General features: G+C 41.5%; 1 protein-coding gene across 3 annotated transcripts; it reads right to left on the bottom strand.

Moving 5' to 3' along the window:
* Positions 1 to 530: 530 nt before the first annotated feature.
* On the bottom strand, positions 531 to 22,574 carry LOC139159697 (zinc finger protein 420-like). 3 transcript variants are annotated; one of them, XM_070737027.1, is made up of 5 exons: positions 22,539 to 22,574; positions 21,561 to 21,643; positions 18,999 to 19,125; positions 13,045 to 14,521; positions 531 to 2,286 (listed from the first exon to the last, which is right to left on the bottom strand). In XM_070737027.1, exons 2-5 carry the CDS (start codon positions 21,624 to 21,626, stop codon positions 1,254 to 1,256), a joined length of 2,703 nt encoding a protein of 900 aa, XP_070593128.1. In that variant the 5' UTR covers positions 21,627 to 21,643; positions 22,539 to 22,574; the 3' UTR covers positions 531 to 1,253. The 3 variants fall into 3 exon arrangements, with proteins under 3 accessions (XP_070593128.1, XP_070593126.1, XP_070593127.1); XM_070737025.1 differs by lacking the exons at positions 13,045 to 14,521; positions 18,999 to 19,125; positions 21,561 to 21,643; positions 22,539 to 22,574 and adding exons at positions 3,515 to 3,641; positions 4,739 to 4,852; positions 6,007 to 6,619 and having other exon boundaries at positions 531 to 2,863; XM_070737026.1 differs by lacking the exons at positions 13,045 to 14,521; positions 18,999 to 19,125; positions 21,561 to 21,643; positions 22,539 to 22,574 and adding exons at positions 3,515 to 3,641; positions 4,739 to 4,852; positions 6,007 to 6,619 and having other exon boundaries at positions 531 to 2,860.
* Between the last annotated feature and the right edge of the window lie 144 nt (positions 22,575 to 22,718).

The following is a 22,718-nucleotide window of genomic DNA, read 5'->3' as shown; positions in this document are numbered from 1 at the left end:
TCAGATGTCCTGCAGGAACCTCCCTATTCCAATATTTGAGGGGCTGCCACAAAGAAGAGGGGATCAATTTATTTTTCAAAGCATCAGAAGGCAAGACAAGAAACAATGGATGGAAACTAATCAAGGAGAGAAGCAACTTGGAATTACAGAGAACCTTCGTAATAGTGAGGGCAATTAACCAATGGAATAGCTTGCCTTCAGATGTTGTAGGTGTTTCATCACTGGAGGTTTTTAAGAAGACCGGACAGTCATCTGAAATGTTATAGGGTCTTCTGTTTGAGCAGGGGCTTGGACGAGAAGAAAGACCTGTAAGATCCCTTCCAGCTGTATTCTGATTGAGATTGAGAAAATATACCTCTTCACCACCGTTAGCTATATAGTCTTTCTATTCTTCCATCTTCCACAACTGATTAGCCTGACCATTTGATTCATTTGACCATAGACCGAGAAATCAAGCCCTACTGAGGTAATCAGCTTTTAAAGAGATATGTTTTTCACGTTTCACAAATAAAATATGTATACAGAATGTATGAGTGAGACAATGGTGCACTTTACTGATACACCCATTCTCATGTACATTTCCATAATTCTCCAGTATGATCATACTACAGTGTTCCCTCGATTTTCGCGGGTTCGAACTTCGCGAAAAGTCTATACCACGGTTTTTCAAAAATATTAATTAAAAAATACGTTGGGTTTTTCTCCCCTATACCACGGTTTTTCCTACCCGAGGACGTCATATGTCATCACCAAACTTTCATCCACTTTTAATAAATATTTTTTTAATAAACTTTAATAATGAAACATGGTGAGTAATAATCTAAATGGTTGCTAAGGGAATGGCAAATTGCAATTTAGGGGTTTAAAGTGTTAAGGGATGGCTTGTGATACTGTTCATAGCCAAAAATAGTGTATTTACTTCCGTATCTCTACTTCGCGGAAATTCAACTTTCGCGGGCAGTCTTGGAATGCATCCCCTGCGAAAATCGAGGGAACACTGTATTACAAGTAAGGCCATTGACCCATCTTCACCTCTTATCTCATGTGAGCACTTACGAGATTTTCCTGTGGGAATACTTGAAAGGTAGGTAAGATTCTGGTTCAATCCAAAGAGCTTTGCACATTGCATAAAATAATAAGTTTCCTTCCATGTTGGGCTCTGTTGATGATGAATGTTTCAAATGAAGCACATTCCATGGATTTATGATTTTTTCCCTCTATGAAACTTTTTATGAGAACTAAGCACACAATTTTCAATGAAGCTTGTTCCACATTCCATTTTCTCCTGTGTGGGTCCCTTTATGAGATGTAAAGATGCTGTAGTCATTAAAGTCTTTTTCTCTCTCAATTGATTTATATGGTCTTTCCCTTGTCTGGATACTTTGTTGGAAAATAAGGTCTCTGTTAACAATCAAGGTCTTTTCCCATTCTAGGCATTTATATGAGTTGTCTCCTGTGTGGGTTCTTAGGTGGCATGCAAGGTCTCGCTGGTAGAAATAGCTCTTTCCACACTCCATGCATTTATGTGGTCTCTCCTCTGTGTGGATCCTTTTATGAGAATTAAGCTGTCCTTTCTTTGCAAAGCTCTTTTCACATTCAGTGCATTTATATGGTTTCTCCCCTGTGTGGATTCTTTCGTGATCACTAAGATTTCCTTTCTGAGTGAACTGCTTTCCACACACCATACATTTGTATGGTCTGTCGCCAGTGTGGATTCTTTTATGGGAATTAAGTTGTCCCTTTTGAGCAAAGCTCTTTCCACATTCCAGGCATTTATATGGTTTATCTCCCGTGTGGATCCTTCGGTGCCGAGTAAGATCTTTATTGTCAAAAAAGCTCTTTCCACACTCCAGGCATTTATACGGTCTTTCCCCTGTGTGGATCTTTTGATGGCGAGCCAGGTTACAGTTTGTACTGAAGCCCTTTCCACACTCTGGGCATTTAAAGGGTTTCTCTCCTGTGTGAACCCATTGATGAGAATTAAGCTGCCCTTTCTGAGTAAAGCTCTTTCCACAGTCAGGACATTTATATAGACTCTCCCCTGTGTGGATTCTTTGATGGGTAATAAGATCTCTATTCTCAACGAATCGCTTTCCACACTCCCTGCAAATATATGTTTTCTCCCCTATATGGATCCTATTGTGACGAATCAGATGACCATTTGTTCGGAAGGCTTTTCCACATTCAGTGCATTTATAAGGTTTTTCTCCTGTGTGGATCCTTTCATGACAAGTAAGATGTCCTTTCCGAGTAAACCCCTTTCCACACTCTAAGCATTTATAGGGTCTTCCGTCTGTGCGAGTCCTTTTATGATCCGTGAGTATTCTATCCTGATAAAAGTTTTTTCCATACTCCATGAATTTATACGTTCTCTCCCCTTTGTAGATCCTCTGATGGTGATTAAAAATATTGTTGACAGTGAAGCTCTTTCCAGACTTCATGCACAATTTCATCTCTCTGTTCAAATTGAAATCCTTACCAACTTTTATAAATGTACGTGATTTGTATTTCCTATAAAGTTTTTTAAATAAAGTAAGAGAGAATAAATTATTGATGTATTTTCCATAATTTATAAAGCCTTTAGTCTGACTTCTGGTATACTCAGGCAAATAAAACTTATTTTCCTCCCTTTTGCTGGACTTCCCCTTTTTCCTCCCTTTCTGACCTTGATGGGTCAAGCAGCCATGGATTTCAACAGGCAGAGATGTCGGGGAACTGTCCCCCATGTCTTCTGAGTGTTTTCTTTCTTGACGTTTTGGATCCCCTTCATAGTCAAACATTATTTCTTTTATTTCGTGCTTTGTTGTTTGCAGTGGTATTAATCTCGCCTGCTTGTCCTTCTCATTCTCCAGCCCATCACCTGCTTGGTAAAAAAAGAAGGTCCCATTAAAGTTTAGAATGGTTAAGGAGGGGAGTCTACCCATCTCAAAAGCATGCCGATTCATGTTCCAAGTTTGGCCTCAGCCATTTGTCTTGCTAGAAGATATTGGGCCAAACTGTTATCTATGGTGGGTATTTCTGCCAAGGCCTTTGTTCTCCACTAGAATAAGTGATGTGATGATAGCAAAATTGCCTTTGAAAATCCCATGTTTGTTTGTGATCAAATGCGGCTCTGGTCATTGAATGAATTTATGAGATTAGGAAACGTTTAAAGGAAGTACAATAATTCAGGTGGTGGCCTGGTAGTCATGATCATCTTAATCAAGTGAGTGCAGGGATCCTCCCTGTTTTCCTTCCTCTGAGAAACCCTTCCCCTGTTGTAATCATAGATTTTTAAGCACTGGAATTTGGAAATAAAATATTGCTGGAGAGTGATGTTTTAAGCTTAAATTATGTGCTGAATAAGATCTTTATTTTTCCTCTATGGAAAGGCAGGAAGCAAAGTCCAGGCTGAGCAAGCATCCTGCAGAATTATGATAAGGAAATATATGCCTTACACATTCCTTTGTTAATCACCAGTAAAAACACATTCCAGGAAAGGGGCAAAGATGGAATGCAGAGAAAAGAGTCTTACTCAGAGCAGCCATATTCCTAGAAACCTCCAGCAAGACTTCACTGTACAAGACCCTCTGTTTGGGATCCAATAGTGCCCATTCCTCCTCTGTGAAGTCCACAGCCACCTCTTCAAAGGAATTAGAGTCCTAGAAAGAGAATGTTTCTTATCATTCAATCGTAGGAAAGATGTAAGTTTTCTCTCTTACTGCACAACATAGAAAACAGAGCTTTGGAAAGGACCAAAGAGACATCATTGTATAGAAAAGTATGTGCATATACTGTAGTCTATGGGACTTGGAATCCTTTTCCTCTGTCAGGCTGCTGTCTAATTTCACAAAGTATGACTTACGTTGCCATGTATTTAAAGAGGCAGGAGTTCTACAAAGATGTCTGGTTGCCAACTGTTGTTAACTGCCAATTCTTCAATGTAGTCTGGCTGCCACTAGTTGCTAGCTATTTGGTTCACACTACCATGCAATCCAGGGTGCACCACGAGGAGGTGAATTAGCATCACACCTCTGACTTTTTTCAACATAGACCACTCTGCCCTTGAATGGCTGTGTGGATTGGACATTAACATTTAAACTACTGTGAGTCCATTTATTTACCATACCCTAAATAAATGAATGGCTTACATGCATCCAAGCTGTAGAATGGCAACATAGCATCTACTGGGGAGCCTCCCAGTGACCCGGAATAACTCAGCAAGGAAGTTTGGAAGGGCATAATTCCCTGATATGACCTCACTTGACTGGGGGGGGGGGGATTCAAAATTTGTTAGAAAATGGGGGACATCCACTTGGAATTTTTTCCCTGGCTTAATTTAAATTGTTGGATATAATCCTGGAATTTCAAGTCATTTGACTAACAATCTGGCTGTTGCAACCACTTGTACTGCCTTTTACATGGGAAATCTGCTCTTCATGTGATTCATTTTTAAGTGCATATGCTAATAAATTTCTGAAGCAGTTTTTATGCTATTCATAGTCTTTCAAATCGGGGATTTCCTTTTTTTAAACTTATTTTCAGTAATTCTTCAACAATTAAATTACATTTCCTAATATAAATCCTTCAGTTTATGAATTGTCTCGTTTGTATCTTCAAAATGATTAGAAAATTGAATGTATTTCGGAGGTGGGGGAAAACAGTGTTCAAATGCACACAAATTCAATATTTGGCGGAAAAGGCAACTCATGAATGGAGGAAGCTTGAACTATTGCTTTCAGAGGAAACCTACACTTACCTGGCAAGGTCGCCCAAGTTGGATCCTCCTGAAAAACAGCTCTTGAGAAGGACTGGATCTATCTTCTCTTTCCTGGAGCCCTGTTGAGAACTCTCTTGTGAACAGCTCCTGCATCTGAAAGAACAGTGTTGTTTACTTTCAGAAGACATAACCATGTTAGCTCACCAGCCTTACCTTTCTGTCTTTCCATCTATACATCTACAATCCAAGTAAGAGAACTCAAGGTTTCTGCTCTCTCCCTACTTGCTATTTCTCAATCAAATCCTGCAATTTTTGTGAAATGCTTAATTGCCTTTTTATTTCCTCTTTTTATTCTGATCTTGAGTTACAACTTTTTCATCTAATTTTCTTCATAGGTATGGTGTTTCCTTTTTTAATGTACTTGTTCCTGTCCTATTTCTTCTTCCAGGAGTATCTTCTTTTAAATTAAAAGTCTCCGGTAGTAAAAGATTTCGAGATCAAAGGAAGATGGAAGTATATTGAAACACCATAATGTAGAGATCTGAACATTCAATTTCCTTAGAAGAAATTCCCTACTTACAAGAATCTCTAGTATTAGAAAATGAAGTTTGATCAGCACTCCAGTTATTATCAAATTCAAACGCTATAGAAATTGAAGGAATATTCATAGAAATATGGCAAGTAAAAAAAGAAGAAATCAAAGTTCTAACCAAGCTATGTCAGCAAATCTGGAGAATAACATATTGGCAACAGAATAGAAGAGGTCAATCTACAGTTCAATACCAAAAAAGAAGATTTAATAAAATGTGCAAAATAGTATATAGCATCTTTAATTTTACATGATAGCAAAATAATATTTAGGATTATCCAATGTAGATTAGAGCCTTACATGAAAAAAGAGACATAAAAAGTTCAAGCCTTGTAAAATAGCAGAGTGGAAAACTGGACTAAAATTATATAGAGTCGGCCTTCTCCAGTCCTGTCTGCCAAACAATGTTGGTTGGCGGGACCTCAGGAAAGAGCATTCTCTGGCTGGGGAATTCTGGGAATTGAAGTCCAAATATCTTCAAGTTGTCAAGGTTGGGAAACCCTGATTTATTAGATTTGTATGCCGCTCCGAATAAAAGTCTATATAATAGTAATAATAATAGTAATAGTAACAACAATAATATTTTGTGACTCAGATATCTTATACAGTATTATGGTTTCCCAGTCTATGACTTGTCCGCCTCGTCCAGTTATTCCCACATATCATTGCTTCGCTATATGCGTTTTCTCTGTAACCTGACAAGATGACATTTCCTCACCTGCCGCCCCTTTTCCTGCTCCAGGGAGGCTGCGGGGCCGAGGAGGAAGCCTTCGGCCAGGGCCACCGCCTGGGCGCAGCTCTCCGCCCCGCACTCCCTCAGCCAGCCCGACAGCTCCGGAGGAAGCAGGACCAGCAGCTGCTCCAGCACCACCAGATCCAGCATCTCGGCTTTGCTGCTCCGCTCGGGCCGCAGCCACGCCCGGCACAGCCGATGCAGGCGGCTGCAAAGCGCCCGGGGCCCCTCGGCCTCCCGGGAGCCGCAGCTGCGGAAGCGCCAGCGCTCAGCCTCGGAGCTGCGGAGCCCCTCAGGGAGGCCGCTAGGGTCGCCGCTCCCCTCGCCAGACTCCCCACAGCTCCCCGCCTGAAGGTCCGCTGCTGCTCCCGCCCCCGGTGACCCCCGGGCCTCCATTCGGTCTCCGGCTTCAGCCCAGGGAAGAAACTCCCTCCGACGCCGCCATCCTTTCACTCTCCCCCCTTTCCCGGTTTCCAGGAGAGACGGGAAGGGGCTACGCTCCTTCAGAGCTTCTGAGGTAGAGAAAAGCACCTGCAAATCGCTCCCGCCATAATCCCCACCCCACCCCGCCTATTCCTATTCCCACAGAATTTCGGTCAGAGAGTGTTTCATCCTAGAGAAGGAAAACATTATAGCTCCCCGCCCACATCTCATTTCCTACTTTTGCCTAGAGCGGTTCCCAATGGAACCCACCGCCCCTCCTGTTTTCCGCTCGGCATCGAAGGCCGTTAAAGATATGCGCGTGCGCCTTTCTCTGTCAATGTTGATAAAGTCGCCCAGAGTCGGCTTTGGTTGGAGATTGTGAAAAGATGGGGATGGTGTGGAGAAAGTTGAAGGAGCCGGGCACGATGGGTACCATTAATAAATGAGAATATTTGTAGTTCAGGGTCCTTCGTGCTCTTCGAGCTTGTTTGTTTCCTTGCAGACGGTTTATTGATTAGCCGAAGTAGATAACATCATGAAACGGCTGCAAGAAAATGGTTTGATTGTTGTTTCTGGGCTCACACACAAACACACACCACCCATCTTCTTGAAAATGTGGATGCATGCGATCCTGGGATAGGTGGAAGAAGTGGGAGAAAGAGGAGAGCTGATGGATTGCTCTGAAAATGAGAGAGATGGAAGGAGCCCAGACAGGCATCCAGCTAGTAAATGTATCTATTATTAAATAAATAATCGAGTATAGAATACAGGGAGTCCTCGACGTACAAGAGCTCGTTTTTATGTTAAAAAAATTAAAAAACCTTATTTACAAAAACAAAAAACAGTTTATTTAGTGATCGCTCAAAGCACTGAAAAATAAGATTTTTTCATACTTATGATCGTTGCAGAATCCCCATGCAGATGTGATCAAAGTAGACATCAGCGAGTTATTGTTAATGGTGAGTATTCTGAGCAGAGACAGGTTTCAAGCGGTGTGCCACAAGGGTCTGTTCTGTGTCCTATTCTTTTTAATATGTTTGTGAGTGACATAGGGGAAGGTTTGGTAGGGAAGGTTTGCCTATTTGCCGATGACTCTAAAGTGTGCAATAGGGTTGATATTCCTGGAGGCGTCTGTAATATGGTAAATGATTTAGCTTTACTAGATAAATGGTCAAAGCAATGGAAACTGCAGTTTAATGTTTCCAAATGTAAAATAATGCACTTGGGGGAAAGGGAATGTTCAATCAGAATATTGTATTGGCAGTTCTGTGTTAGCAAAAACTTCAGAAGAAAAGGATTATAGGGTAGTGATTTCTGACAGTCTCAAAATGGGTGAGCAGTGTGGTCGGGCGGTAGGAAAAGCAAGTAGGGTGCTTGGCTGCATAGCTAAAGGTATAACAAGCAGGAAGAGGGAGATTGTGATTCCGCTATACAGAGCGCTGGTGAGACCACATTTGGAATACTGTGTTCAGTTCTGGAGACCTCACCTACAAAAAGATATTGACAAAATTGAACAGGTCCAAAGACGGGCTACAAGAATGGTGGAAGGTCCCTTAAGCATAAAACGTATCAGGAAAGACTTAATGAACTCAATCTGTATAGTCTGGAGGACAGAAGGAAAAGGGGGGACATGATCAAAACATTTAAATATGTTAAAGGGTTAAATAAGGTTTAGGAGGGAAGTGTTTTTAATAGGAAAGTGAACACAAGAACACAATCTGAAGTTAGTTGGGGGAAAGATCAGAAGCAACATGAGAAAATATTATTTTACTGAAAGACTAGTCGATCCTTGGAACCAACCTCTAGCAGACATGGTTGGTAAATCCACAGTAACTGAGTTTAAACATACCTGGAATGAACATATATCCGTCCTAAGATAAAATACAGAAAATAGTATAAGGGCAGACTAGATGGACCACGAGGTCTTTTTCTACCGTCAGTCTTCTATGTTTCTAAAGTTCACATGCTTGATCACTGGTTCATATTTATGACCATTGCTATGCCCCAAGGACATGTGACCCCCCGCCCCTTTTGTGACCTAATGGGGGAGCCAGATTTACTTAAGAACCGGGTTTCTAACTTATTAACTCTTCTACTTCAGCTCCCTGCTCAAGCAGGAGACTGCCCACTGTTGCTAGGAATCAGATAACACATATCTTTAATTAGTTAATATGTTTAGTCGCATATGAAGTTGACTCAACAGTATTAAGGTGTATATGAGAGAAGAAAAAGAGGCAATATTTCACATAGTTTGTTACTAAGTGTTCTGTCTGGGTGCCCCCAGACTTCAACACCAACTGAAAAAAGCAGCCAGACACGCTGGTACAAACAAAGGTACTTTATAGTTGGGAAAACAAACACAGAGACAAAACTGTTCTTACAAACAGGGTTGTTAGGAGGCTTCACAGCAGAGTCATGATGGCCAGACAATACAACAAACTTCTTGCTGGCACACACACCTCTGTAGAGAATAAGACCCACGCCTCCCCCCAAGGTTTCAGCTTTCAAGGCCACAAGCCAGAATCAGAGATGCCAAAGAGCACAGCCAGATCGCAGGACTCCCAAAGATAATACTCCACAATTACAGGAAGGGTGGGCCTGCCTTTTCAGCCTTTCTGGGGAGAACCACACCCAAACCCAGCTGTTGCCTATTTAGTGCTGGAAATACCTGGCTAATTGTCCCCTTCGCTGGGCTGCTCTTCTCTGCCTTAGATCAATTATGGCTTGTGCATCCTCAGCTAAGGACTCCAGGCTGCTTGCTGGGGAGAGCTCCATCCCGGGGGACTCCTCCCCGTCTGCCTGGGCCTCCTCCTCCTCCTCCTGTTCCTCATCCTCCCCCTCTGAGCATGGAGCCGGCAGAGGTTCAGCCGTTCACTGAGGAGCCTCAGACGGAATCACAACACTAAGGGGTTGCTTTTTTAGTTTAAAATGGTCTTGTATCCCAATCTTCCTCTTAATATCTTTGAGTTTTTAACATCACTCTTGGCTTCCTAAGTGTTTCATGGCTGAGCTGAAAAGGTTTAGTGCCTAAGTTCCTGGGAAGTAAAGGGGTGAAGATTTTGAAAAAGCTATTCAGATACCAGCAATAGTTTTCTCTGCACAACTTTATGGAACCATAGGTTGGAGAAGCAGGATAGAAAAAACATGGATGCTTTTCAACTTTGGTGTTGGAGAGGATTCTTGAAAATAGCCAGTCAATAATAATAATAATAATAATAATAATAATAATAATAATAATAATTTATTAGATTTGTATGCCGCCCCTCTCCGAAGACCAATGTATGGATCACAGAAGAAATCAACCCATTGAATTATTAATTTTCTATGCCACTTATCTTACTGATGCAGCAACTCTGGATGGCTTACAATATCTACTTGAGGCATAAAATGATGAGATTCCATTGTGTTTGAGGAAAATTATTCAAAGACTGAACTCCACTGATAAATCTGAATGATGGAAGGAAAATTAAAAACAACAGAGAAACTTGGCCTCCCAGGAGTGGCAGCTGTGGGATGGAAGGAAGGGAAAGGGAAGGAAGGGAGAAAGAAAGAAAGAAAGAAAGAAAGAAAGAAAGAAAGAAAGAAAGAAAGAAAGAAAGAAAGAAAGAAAGAAAGGCTTTTATTACATTGGAAGAAATAGATATAAGAAATAGTCAACGAAGCAGTGGAAGTGATGTGCTGGTGTCTGGAGGCTGTTGGGGCCTGGATGGGTGTCAACAGACTCAAACTCAACCCGGATAAGACGGAGTGGCTGTGGGTTTTGCCTCCCAAGGACAATTCCATCTGTCCGTCCATTACCCTGGGGGGGAGGAATTATTGACCCCCTCGGAGAGGGTCTGCAACTTGGGCCTCCTCCTCGATCCACAGCTCACATTAGAGAACCACCTTTCAGCTGTGGCGAGGGGGGCGTTTGCCCAGGTTCGCCTGGTGCACCAGTTACGGCCCTATCTGGATCGGGAGTCACTGCTCACAGTCACTCATGCCCTCATCACCTCGAGGTTCGACTACTGTAATGCTCTCTACATGGGGCTACCTTTGAAAAGTGTTCGGAAACTCCAGATCGTGCAGAATGCAACTGTGAGAGCAGTCATGGGCTTACCTAGGTATGCCCATGTTTCACCAACACTCCGCAGTCTGCATTGGTTGCCGATCAATTTCCGGTCACAATTCAAAGTGTTGGTTATGACCTTTAAAGCCCTTCATAGCATTGGACCAGAATATCTCCGAGACTGCCTTCTGCCGCACGAATCCCAGCGACCAATTAGGTCCCACAGAGTGGGCCTTCTCCGGGTCACGTCAACTAAACAATGTCGGTTGGCGGGACCCAGGGGAAGAGCCTTCTCTGTGGCGGCCCCGGCCCTCTGGAACCAACTCCCCCCAGAGATTAGAACTGCCCCTACTCTCCTTGCCTTTCGTAAGCTCCTTAAAACCCACCTTTGTCGTCAGGCATGGGGGAACTGAGACATCTCCCCCGGGCATATACAATTTATGAATGGTATGTTTGTATGTATGTTTGTTTAGTAAATGGGGTTCTTAAATATTTTAAAGTATAATTTAGATTTGTTATGAATTGTTTCATTTTGTTGTGAGCCGCCCCGAGTCTGCGGAGAGGGGCGGCATACAAATCTAAATAATAAATAAATAAATAAATAAATATCCTGGAAAGGTTTTGTCTGGTGAGTGGTAAGAGTTGGCACTGCTTTGATCAACGAACAATGTTTTATGTCCCAGTTCAAACATACAAATGCGGCATACAAATCTAATAAATTATTATTATTATTATTTCCTGAGCAATGTCACAGCTGTCGTTTCCACAGCTGAATTCAGACATGCTTTAAATTTTCCAGTCTTCTAGCATTGCTTTGCCTCAGCCAAGTATGAGAAAAAGTTTCAGGCAATAAACACACAGAATAAATATCTGAAATAATTTATTCAGCAAAGCAAGTCTTCGGAGAGGGGCGGCATACAAATCTAATAAATTATTATTATTATTAATATTAATAATAATTAAACATGGGTTTTTTGCTGCATGTATAATGTAGACAACTATATACTAGTTATAAATAAGGAAATAAAATTATTATATTCAAGGAGTATGTCCAAGAAAAGAATACAAACCCAAAGATGAACTCTTAACCCTGCAATTTCATTCTGTTCCCCAGACATTATGATGGGCCTTTAATCTTGGAATTCCTGGTGGTCTCCTGTCCATCTTTAATTAGGGCTGATCCTGCTTATCTAGGCCAGATTGTCCATGTACCAGAAATTAACAATTGGGTTTCAGCCTTACCTGAGGTTTTGAAGTGTTGTAATCATAGGTTTTTAGGCACTGAACTTTAGGAATAAAATATTACTGGAGAGTGATGTTTTAGCCTAATGGGTGCTGTATAAAACCTTAATTCTTCCTCTATTGAAAGGGAGCAAGAGTCCAGGCTGAGTAAGCAAGCTGCAGAATCCATGACCATGTGGAAAATAATTAACGATATATAGCATAAAGAAAACCTAAAGCTAACTTCCATATAAGGAAATATATGCCTTACTCTCATTCCTTTGCTAATCACCAGTAAACACACAATCCAGGAAAAGGCAAAGAATGGAGCTTCCGTTAATTATCTATAGGGAAGTCACGAGGAGGTTGCCTTATACAGTGCATGAGTGAATGGTAGTTGGAGGATGGCTTAATGTATGTGGCGTTCGCGAATTGGTTATTCTGTACCACGTCAGGAAAAGTGAAATACAATAAAAGGAGCGATCTTGATACAACCGAGGTCATCTCATTGAGAGAAAAGTCTCTCCGTTGCTTCATTTTGATGTGGCAATCATGGCATTCTGTGCCTCCCTAGACGTCGACCCACCAGGGGAGGGCTGTTTGCCTTCATTGAAGAAATCAGTTAGTCCAGGGGTCTCCAACTTTGCAACTTCAAGACTAGTGGACTTCAACTCCCAGAATTCTCATGAGCATTTTTCACACTTATTTATTTATTTATTTATTTATTTATTTATTTATTTATATATATATATTTGTATGCCGCCCCTCTCTGCAGACTCGGGGCTGCTCACAACAAGTGAAAACAGACAGTTTGCGACAAATCTAAATTCCTACTAAAAAACATTTAAAAACCCACCTCTGTCGTCAGGCATGGGGGAATTGAAATTTTTCCCTTCCCCCTAGGCTTATAGAATTTATACATGGTATGCTTGTTTGTATGATTGGTTTCTTAAATTGGGGTTTTTTAGATTATTTTTAATATTATATTTGTTTACATTGTCTTCTTTATTGTTGTTAGCCGCCCCGAGTCTAGTCTAATCTAATAAATAAATAAATGAATGAATGAATGAATGAATGAATAAATAAATAAATTCATTCCTTTAGGCATCAATGTGACAACAAAGGGTAATTTATTTATTTATTAGATTTGTATGCCGCCCCTCTTCCAATTCCATTGAAAGATCTCCTCTTCATATCTGGGCATACATGGAGTATAAGGCAAGTGAGAGGAAAATTCCCTTATGCAGCCTCAGCCTTCCTCTCACCTATTTCTATATCTGGCTCAGTTAGGGCAAGGCAATTGCTTTATCAGATCTTCCCTCATGTGTGACTGTGTTTCCTCAACGGCGTGGATCCTTTGATGGTAGGTAACGGCACTGTGACTACCGAAGCTCTTTCCGCACTGCGTGCATTGATATGGTTTCTCCCCCGTGTGAAATCTTTGGTGAGAAATAAGTTGCCCTTTCTGAATAAAAGTCTTTCCACACTCGGCGCACTTAAAGGGCTTCTCCCCGGTGTGGATCCTTCGATGGTAGGCAATGGCACTCTTGCTACTGAGGGTCTTTCCGCACTCCGTGCATTTATACGGTTTCTCGCCTGTATGGATCCTTTCATGGGAAATAAGTTGCCCTTTCTGAATAAAGGCCCTCCCGCACTTGGTGCATTTATACGGCTTCTCGCCCGTGTGTTTCCTCTGATGGCGAGAAAGGCCGCTGTTGTAGTTGAAACTCTTCCCGCACTCCGTACATTTGTATGGTTTCTCCCTTGTGTGGATCCTTTGATGGGACGCGAGGTTATTGTTTCTGCTGAAGCTCTTTCCACATTCCATACACTTGTATGGCTTCTCACCCGTGTGGATCCTTTGATGGGAAGTAAGTTGTCCTTTCTTAATGAAGCTCTTCTTACATCCCATGCATTTATAAGGTTTCTCTCCAGTGTGGGTTTTTCGATGGCAAATCAGGGCACTATTCCGAGGAAAGCCCTTGCCGCACTCCCTGCATTGATATGGTTTCTCCCCTGTGTGGATCCTTTTATGACAAGTAAGGTCTCTGCTTTCAATGTAGCTCTTCCCGCAATCTGGGCATTGATATGGTTTCTCGCCCGTGTGGACCTTTCGATGGCGGGTCAGGTGACCGTTTGTCCTGAAGGCCTTTCCGCACACCATGCAGTTATATGGTTTCTCCCCTGTGTGGATCCTTCTGTGACGAGTAAGGTCTCTGTTCTCAATGAAACTCTTGCCGCACTCCGGGCATTTATATGGCTTTTCACCGGTGTGGATCATTCGATGGCGAAGGAGGTTACTGTTTGTACCGAAGCTCTTTCCGCAGTACATGCATCTCCACAGCTTCATCTGCGTGTGAAATTCTACGTGGGAATTTATGTAAGTGCTCAGAGTAAAACCCCTCCCAAATTTTAAAAAGGGATCTGGTTTGTGTTTCTTGTAGAGTTTTTTAGGTAAACCAAAAGAGAAGGAAGTATTAACGTTTGTTTCATATTGTCTGCAAACATACTCTTTCCTTTTTGCCTGGCTTCTACAATATTCATGTAAATGAAATGCATTTTTCTCTCTATGGCCACATCCAGCGTAGTTTCCATTGGTGTTTTCTTCCCGAGCTTCCTGGATCAGGAATTGATGGATTTCAAAGGGGAGAGAAGCGGGAGAACTCTGTCTTCCATCTTCTGTGTTGCTTTTCTCTTGGCTTTCTGGACCCCCTTGATGGCCAAACATCACTTCCTCCACTTCACACCCAGCTGTTTGCAGTGGTAATAACCTTGGCTGCTTGTCATTCTCATGGCTTTGCCTATAACCTGTTTATTAAAAAAAGGAAAGAGACGTTCCTGTTAAGAATTTAGAAAGATGAATGGGATCTCACTGTTATGAATATGCTCCAGCTTTCAAACTTGGCAACAGTTAAACATAGAAACATAGAAGACTGACGGCAGAAAAAGACCTCATGGTCCATCTAGTCTGCCCTTATACTATTTTCTGTATTTTATCTTAGGATGGATATATGTTTATCCCAGTCATGTTTAAATTCAGTTACTGTGGATTTACCAACCACGTCTGCTGGAAGTTTGTTCCAAGGATCTACTACTCTTTCAGTGAAATAATATTTCCTCACGTTGCTTTTGATCTTTCCCCCAACTAACTTCAGATTATGTCCCCTTGTTCTTGTGTTCACTTTCCTATTTCCTTCATCCAACACCTTTGTGACGTAGTCAAAGAAATCAATGAGATTATTCTGACATGATTTGCCTTCAGTAAAGCCATGCTGATTTGGGTCCAATAAGTTATTGTTTTTTAGGTGCTGATTTATCCTCTTTTTGAGAAGAGTCTCCATCATTTTAACTACAACTGATGTCAAGCTAACTGGCCTGTAGTTACCAGCTTCTTCTCTACTGCCCTTCTTGTGGATAGGCACAACACTGGCCATTCTCCAATCCTCAGGAACTTCTCCTGTTAACAAGGATTGGTTAAACAAATCAGTCAGGGGAGTAGCAATGACAGATCTGAGTTTTTTAAGAACTCTGGGGTGGATGCAGTTGTTGGACTATGGTAGGGAAGTTTGGCAATTGTAATTTAATACACTCATTATATATTATATATGGCATTTTATCTCTCTCTCTCTCCCCCCACCTACCTACCTACCTACCTATCATTTACTTACTTACTTACTTGGATTTCTAGGCCACCCTTCTCCAAGATACTCAGGGTTGCATCTCATAGAAACATAGAAACATAGAAGACTGACGGCAGAAAAAGACCTCATGGTCCATCTAGTCTGCCCTTATACTATTTCCTGTATTTTATCTTAGGATGGATATAGTATGTTTATCCCAGGCATGTTTAAATTCAGTTACTGTGGATTTACCAACCACGTATGCTGGAAGTTTGTTCCAAGGATCTACTACTCTTTCAGTAGAAACATAGGTGTCTGACGGCAGAAAAAGACTTCATGGTTCATCTAGTCTGCCCTTATACTATTTCCTGTATTTTATCTTACAATGGATATATGTTTATCCCAGGCATGTTTAAATTCAGTTACTGTGGATTTACCAACCACGTCTGCTGGAAGTTTGTTCCAAGGATCTACTACTCTTTCAGTAAAATAATATTTTCTCACATTACTTCTGATCTTTCCCCCAACTAACTTCAGATTGTGCCCCCTTGTTCTTGTGTTCACTTTCCTATTGAAAACACTTCCCTCCTGAACCTTATTTAACCCTTTGACATATTTAAATGTTTCGATCATGTCCCCCCTTTTCCTTTTGTCCTCCAGACTATACAGATTGAGTTCATTAAGTCTTTCCTGATACGTTTTATGTTTAAGACCTTCCACCATTCTTGTAGCCCGTCTTTGGACTCGTTCAATTTTGTCAATATCTTTTTGTAGGCGAGGTCTCCAGAACTGAACACAGTATTCCAAATGTGGTCTCACCAGCGCTCTATATAAGGAGATCACAATCTCCCTCTTCCTGCTTGTTATACCTCTAGCTATGCAGCCAAGCATCCTACAGAGGATCACCTATATAGCCATGATTTTGCAAAAGAGGGTGCAAAACAAGTGACTCCCAGAGCAGTGTGACAGAGGATAAGGGGCCAATCTAGCCAACCTAGTAAAAGTAAAACGTAACTTATTGGACCCAAATCAGCATGGCTTTACTGAAGGCAAATCATGTCAGACTAATCTCATTGATTTCTTTGACTATGTCACAAAGGTGTTGGATCAAGGTGGTGCCGTGGATATTGCCTATCTGGACTTCAGCAAAGCCTTTGATACGGTTCCACATAAAGAGCTGATAGATAAATTAGTGAAGATTGGACTTAATCCCTGGATAGTTCAGTGGATTTCAAGCTGGCTGAAGCATAGACATCAGAGAGTTATTGTTAATGGCGAGTATTCTGAGCAGAGACAGGTTACAAGCGGTGTGCCACAAGGGTCTGTTCTGGGTCCTATTCTTTTTAATATGTTTGTGAGTGACATAGGGGAAGGCTTGGTAGGGAAGGTTTGCCTATTTGCCGATGACTCTAAAGTGTGAAATAGGGTTGATATTCCTGGAGGGGTCGGTAATATGGTGAATGATTTAGCTTTACTAGATAAATGGTCAAAGCAATGGAAACTGCAGTTTAATGTTTCCAAATGTAAAATAATGCACTTGGGGAAAAGGAATCCTCAATCTGAGTATTGTATTGGCAGTTCTGTGTTAGCAAAAACTTCAGAAGAGAAGGATTTAGGGGTAGTGATTTCTGACAGTCTCAAAATGGGTGAGCAGTGTGGTCGGGAAGTAGGAAAAGCAAGTAGGATGCTTGGCTGCATAGCTAGAGGTAAAACAAGCAGGAAGAGGGAGATTGTGATCCCCTTATATAGAGCGCTGGTGAGACCACATTTGGAATACTGTGTTCAGTTCTGGAGACCTCACCTACAAAAAGATATTGACAAAATTGAACGGGTCCAAAGACGGGCTACAAGAATGAATTTAAACATGCCTGGGATAAACATATATCCATTGTAAGATGAAATACAAGAAATAGGATAAGGGCAGACTAGATGGACCATGAGGTCTTTTTCTGCCGTCAGTCTTCTATGTTTCTATGTTTATAGATCCACTTTGATCAAGTGGTTAAGGAAGCAGACTAGGAGGCGGCTGATTTCTAATCGGGCATGAAAGTCTGCTGAGTGACTTTGTCCCAGTCACTTTCTCTTGGCCCACCTCCTTCACAGGATCATTGTTAAAGAGTAAATAGGAGGAGGAAGTAATATTGTATGTATTCACTACCTTGACATGTATAGAAATAATAAAGGTCGAAATAAACAAACATCATATGCAATAAGAATGATCCCTCAATATTTCCCCAATCTTATTGATCAACAGATTGCAGTCCAGATGTTTCCTAAGGGAAGAAACAATAGGAGTATCATTTATTTAACCCTCTTTGATAAATTGGCAAGCACAATACAGGGGGATACACTCCAAGACCAGGGAAGTATTAATACCACTCTACTACGCCCTGGTCAGACCACATCTGGAGTACTGCATCCAGTTCTGGTCACCACACTTCGAAAGAGACATTGAAACTCCGGAGAAGGTGCAGAAAAGAGCAACCAAAATGATTAGGGGACTTACGAAGAGAGATTGCGGGAACTGGGCATGGATAGCCTAGAGCAGTATTTCCCAACCTTTTTTGAGCCGCGGCACATTATTCATATTTTCAAAATCCTGAGGAACATTGAAAGGGGGGGGGGGGGGGGGGGGGGGGGCGGGGGGGGAAAGTTTGGACAAAAAAAACCTCTCTCTTCCTCCCTTTCGCTCTATTTCTCCCTCTTTCTCTCTTTTCCTTCCTTCCCTTCTTTCTCTCTCTCCATCCCTCTTTCTTTCTTCCTCTCTTTTTTGCCCTCTTTCTCTCTCCCTCCTTCCCTTCCTCTATGTCTTTCTCTATCCCTTGCTCTCTCTCTCTCTCTCTGTCTCTCTTGTTATCTCTTTCTTGCTTTTTTCTCTTTCTTGCTCTCTCTCTTTCACTGTCTCTTGCTATATGTCTCTTTCTTTCTCTTTGCCTCTCTTGCTATCTCTCTTTCTTTCTCTCTCTTTCTCTCTGTCTCTCTTGCTATGTCTCTCTTTCTCTTTCTCTCTGCCTTGCTTGCTAAGTCTCTCTTTCTTTCTTGCTATGTCTCTCTTTCTTTTTCTCTCTCTCTGCCTCTCTTGCTATGTCTCTCTTTCTCTCTCTCTCTCTCTTTCTCTGCCTCTCTTGCTGTCTCTCTTTCTCTGCCTCACTTGCTATGTCTCTCTTTCTCTCTCTCTCTGCCTCTCTTATATGTCTCTCTTTCTTTCTTTCTCTCTCTCTCTCTCAGCTGACTGCAAGCGGGAGCCCTGACAGCGGCAGCTGGATGTGCTGCTGGATGCCGTATATGCCAGGCCCGCAGCGCCAGCATGTACGGCGTCCAGCAGCACGTCCAACCGCCACTGTCAGGGCTCGCGCTTGCAGTCAGCTGAGAGAGAGAGAGAGAGCTCTCTCTCGCCGCCGCCTGGAGCTCCCTTTCGCCGCCGCCATCTCCCCTTTCAACTCAATCAATCAATCCATCAATCAATCCATCAATCCAATAAAATATAAATAAATAAATAAATAAATAAATGCATGAATGAATGAATGAATGAATAAATAAATAAATAAATAAATAAATGTAGTAGTCAGGTAGGGTAGGAGTCCACAACATCCTGGATTGATGCCTAGAAAAATGACATCCTATCCCTAAATATATGTAAGGAATGGAGTAAAGAGAGGTCTTACCCAGAGCGGCTATATTCAGAGAAATCTCTAACATGACCTCCCTCCATAAGGCTCTTTGGCTCCAACTGAGTAGCGCCCATTCCTCCGGTGAGAAATCCACAGCCACTTCCTGAAAGGATATGGAGCCCTAAAAGAGAAAGACTGTATCATTTACCAGACAGTCCAAGGAACAGCTTAAGGGCAGGGGTTTTTTCACCAGGAAAATCTGTCTAATCTGTTTGAAAACATCCTGTGATTGGCATCCCAACAACTCCAAAATGAAAAATCTCTCCCCTGCTTAGCAGTTCTCTTCAGTTAGGAAATTCTGTCCTTATTTTAAATTTAAATATCTCGCTATAAACCTCCCACGTTTTAAAATGTTTCAACTGATATTCTGCACTTTTATACATAGAAACATAGAAGACTGACGGCAGAAAAAGACCTCATGATCCATCTAGTCTGCCCTTATACTATTCTCTGTATTTTATCAATGCCAAATGTACAGTATTTGCTTATTTCATTTTTTAAATTTATGTTCATTATATAGGTAATCTTTCACTTACAACCATTCTTTAGTGAACAGCAGCACTGAAAAAAGTGACTTATGTTCCATTTTTAACGCATATATTTAATAAAGATTTTTTTTAAAGTGACTTATGACCAGTTTTCACACTTAAGATGTAGCAGAGTCCCAAATGGTCACATGAATAAAATTCCAGCCCTAGGCCAGTGTTTTCCAACCGTGGCAACTTGAAAATATCTGGACTTCAACTCCCAGAATTCCCCAGCCAGCATTCGCTGGCCTTACTGTATGACGGATTAGGTTGAATGTGTATGATTGTACAGTTAGAGATTTTACTATGTTATTAATGTTTTTTAATCTTTTAAAATTTTTTTTATTGGTTTTGCACATTTGAAAATACATAAAACAAACATAAAACAGTGCACAGTGCATGTGCCCATCACCCGACTGACAATCCCACCACCACCACCACCACCAATTGCGGGGTGGTTCAAATATTTACTAGTTTATATTCTTTTATTTCCTTAGCTCTATTTACATTTGTTTACTATTCAAAGAGTGATTGGAGTTTATTTTTCACATTTTCGTCACAAATTCTACTCAACATATAATCTTTCACCTTATTCCATCGTACCATCAGCTACTCCAATTTATTTTCATCGAAATTGTTTAATCTTATTTCCATGATTTTAAAATAAATGTGATCCACCATGTACCAGTGCCAATTCTGTAATGTCCATTTTTTAGACTCTTTCCAACCCAAAATGGTGGGGTGGGGAATGTTTTTAAAATTAATTTAATTTTTCTACTATTGGATTTGCAATGCATTGCATCACTGTTATGTTGTGAGCCGCCCCGACTCTTCGGAGAAGGGCAGCATACAAACCTAATAAATTATTATTATTATTATAACCCTCGTATACAGAATTCCCCAGCCAGCACCTCAGCTTGTACATATTAAACATAGAAACATAGAAACATAGAAGACTGACGGCAGAAAAAGACCTCATGGTCCATCTAGTCTGCCCTTATACTATTTCCTGTATTTTATCTTACAATGGATATATGTTTATCCCAGGCATGTTTAAATTCAGTTACTGTGGATCAGTGTTCCCTCTAATTTTTTTTTGGGGTGGGCGGAAAAGTATAGTGTCTGAGCGGCAGTCCCTTTGGGACTGGGCGGCACAGAAATAATAAACAAACAAACAAACAAACAAATAAATAAAAAACCCACCCTGTTTTGCCTCAGAGAATTTCAGAATAAAATACTGTACTGTGTGTCTATAACAGTGAGCTCATAATAGGGCAACTCTATCAATATCAAAATGCCACTTAAATAGTTGAGCTAGTTTCAAACTAGATTTTGATTTTCTTTCTCTCTTCCTTACTCCCATTCTTTTTCTTTCTCTTTTCCTTCCTCTCTCTTTTCTATCTGTTTCTCTCTCTTCCTCTCTCTCTCCTTCCCTCTCACTCTTTCCCTCTCGGCTTCTGGGCAGCTTTGGAAAACTCTGAGTTGATGATGATTTTTAAGTGGGCCATGGCTCACTGCTCAGCTTAGAGGGAACTATGCTGTGGATTTACCAACCACGTCTGCTGGAAGTTTGTTCCAAGGATCTACTACTCTTTCAGTTAAATAATATTTTCTCATGTTGCTCTTGATCTTTCCCCCGACTAACTTCAGATTGTGTCCCCTTGTTCTTGTGTTCACTTTCCTATTAAAAACACTTCCCTCCTGGACCTTATTTAACCCTTTAACATATTTAAATGTTAATATTCTCTTTGTAACTCAGCAACAGTCCCGAATACTAAACTGAATATGACTTAATACAGCACTGAAGTGTGGCCACCGCATAGGGTGAAATGTTCCTGGTTTGCTCGTACCTGTCATTCATTGGCCGTGAAGGGAGCGTGAGGCTCCGACCACCTGCTCGGATGCTGCCATTTGGGTTCTTTTACCATCTGTGCATGCACAGTACGCTTCGCGCATGCAGAGGGGTAAAAAAATAACCCAAATGGTAGTGTCCATGCCAAACAGTCCCCTGTTGGGATTAATTCCCTACCTGAGTTGGATACAAACATGCTGCTTCTGCTCCATCGCAAACAGGTACCATTTCACGGGATTCCATTAATGTTCTTCCTAGCCCTGTTAAGGAGAGAAAGAGGAGAGAAACAGATTATTGTAGGGTTTGTGACAGTAGTGCGTTCTACTTACCTTTGCTACCGGTTTGGGGACGGGGGCGCATGCTTTGCACGCATGCAATAGAAACATAGAAACATAGAAGACTGACGGCAGAAAAAGACCTCATGGTCCATCTAGTCTGCCCTTATACTATTTCCTGTATTTTATCTTAGGATGGATATATGTTTATCCTAGTCATGTTTAAATGGATTTACCAACCACGTCTGCTGAAAGTTTGTTCCAAGGATCTACTACTCTTTCAGTGAAATAATATTTTCTCAAGTTGCTTTTGATCTTTCCCCCAACTAACTTCAGATTGTGTCCCCTTGTTCTTGTGTTCACTTTCCTATTAAAAACACTTCCCTCCTGAACCTTATTTAACCCTTTAACATATTTAAATGTTTTGATCATGTCCCCCCTTTTCCTTCTGTCCTCCAGACTATACAGATTGAGTTCATTCTTTCCTGATACGTTTTATGCTTAAGACCTTCCACCATTCTTGTAGCCCGTCTTTGGACCCGTTCAATTTTGTCAATATCTTTTTGTAGGTGAGGTCTCCAGAACTGAACACAGTATTCCAAATGTGGTCTCACCAGCGCTCTACATAAGGGGATCCCAATCTCCCTCTTCCTGCTTGTTATATGTGCAGAGCATTTTTGATGACGTCTGGGCAGGTGGGTGGAGCCTCCAACTGCCGCCACTACCAGTTCACCGAACCGATGTGAACTAGTAGCAACCCACCACTGTTTGGTGAATAAAGTCTGGGAATGCAGAATAAAGGAGAAAGCCTAGAATTTCATGGCCAAAGCAGCTCATGAATAGAAAGGAGTTTGGGCTTTTGGAAGATACTTTCACTTACACGGGGAAGTGACCTGAGGTGGGTCTTCTTATGGGATCCTCCTGGAAAGCTCTCGAGAAGGACTGGGTTGATCTCCTCTTCCCTGGGAGTCCGCTGAGATCTCCTCCATGAACAGTTCCTGTATCTAAAAAAAAAATCCACCCTGGTTTATGCTCCACTTTCTGATGACTATGACTATGA

The sequence above is a fragment of the Erythrolamprus reginae genome, chromosome 2, assembly GCF_031021105.1.
Source record: "Erythrolamprus reginae isolate rEryReg1 chromosome 2, rEryReg1.hap1, whole genome shotgun sequence".
Lineage (NCBI taxonomy): Eukaryota > Metazoa > Chordata > Lepidosauria > Squamata > Dipsadidae > Erythrolamprus > Erythrolamprus reginae.
This window is presented reverse-complemented; position numbering and strand designations above follow the sequence as displayed.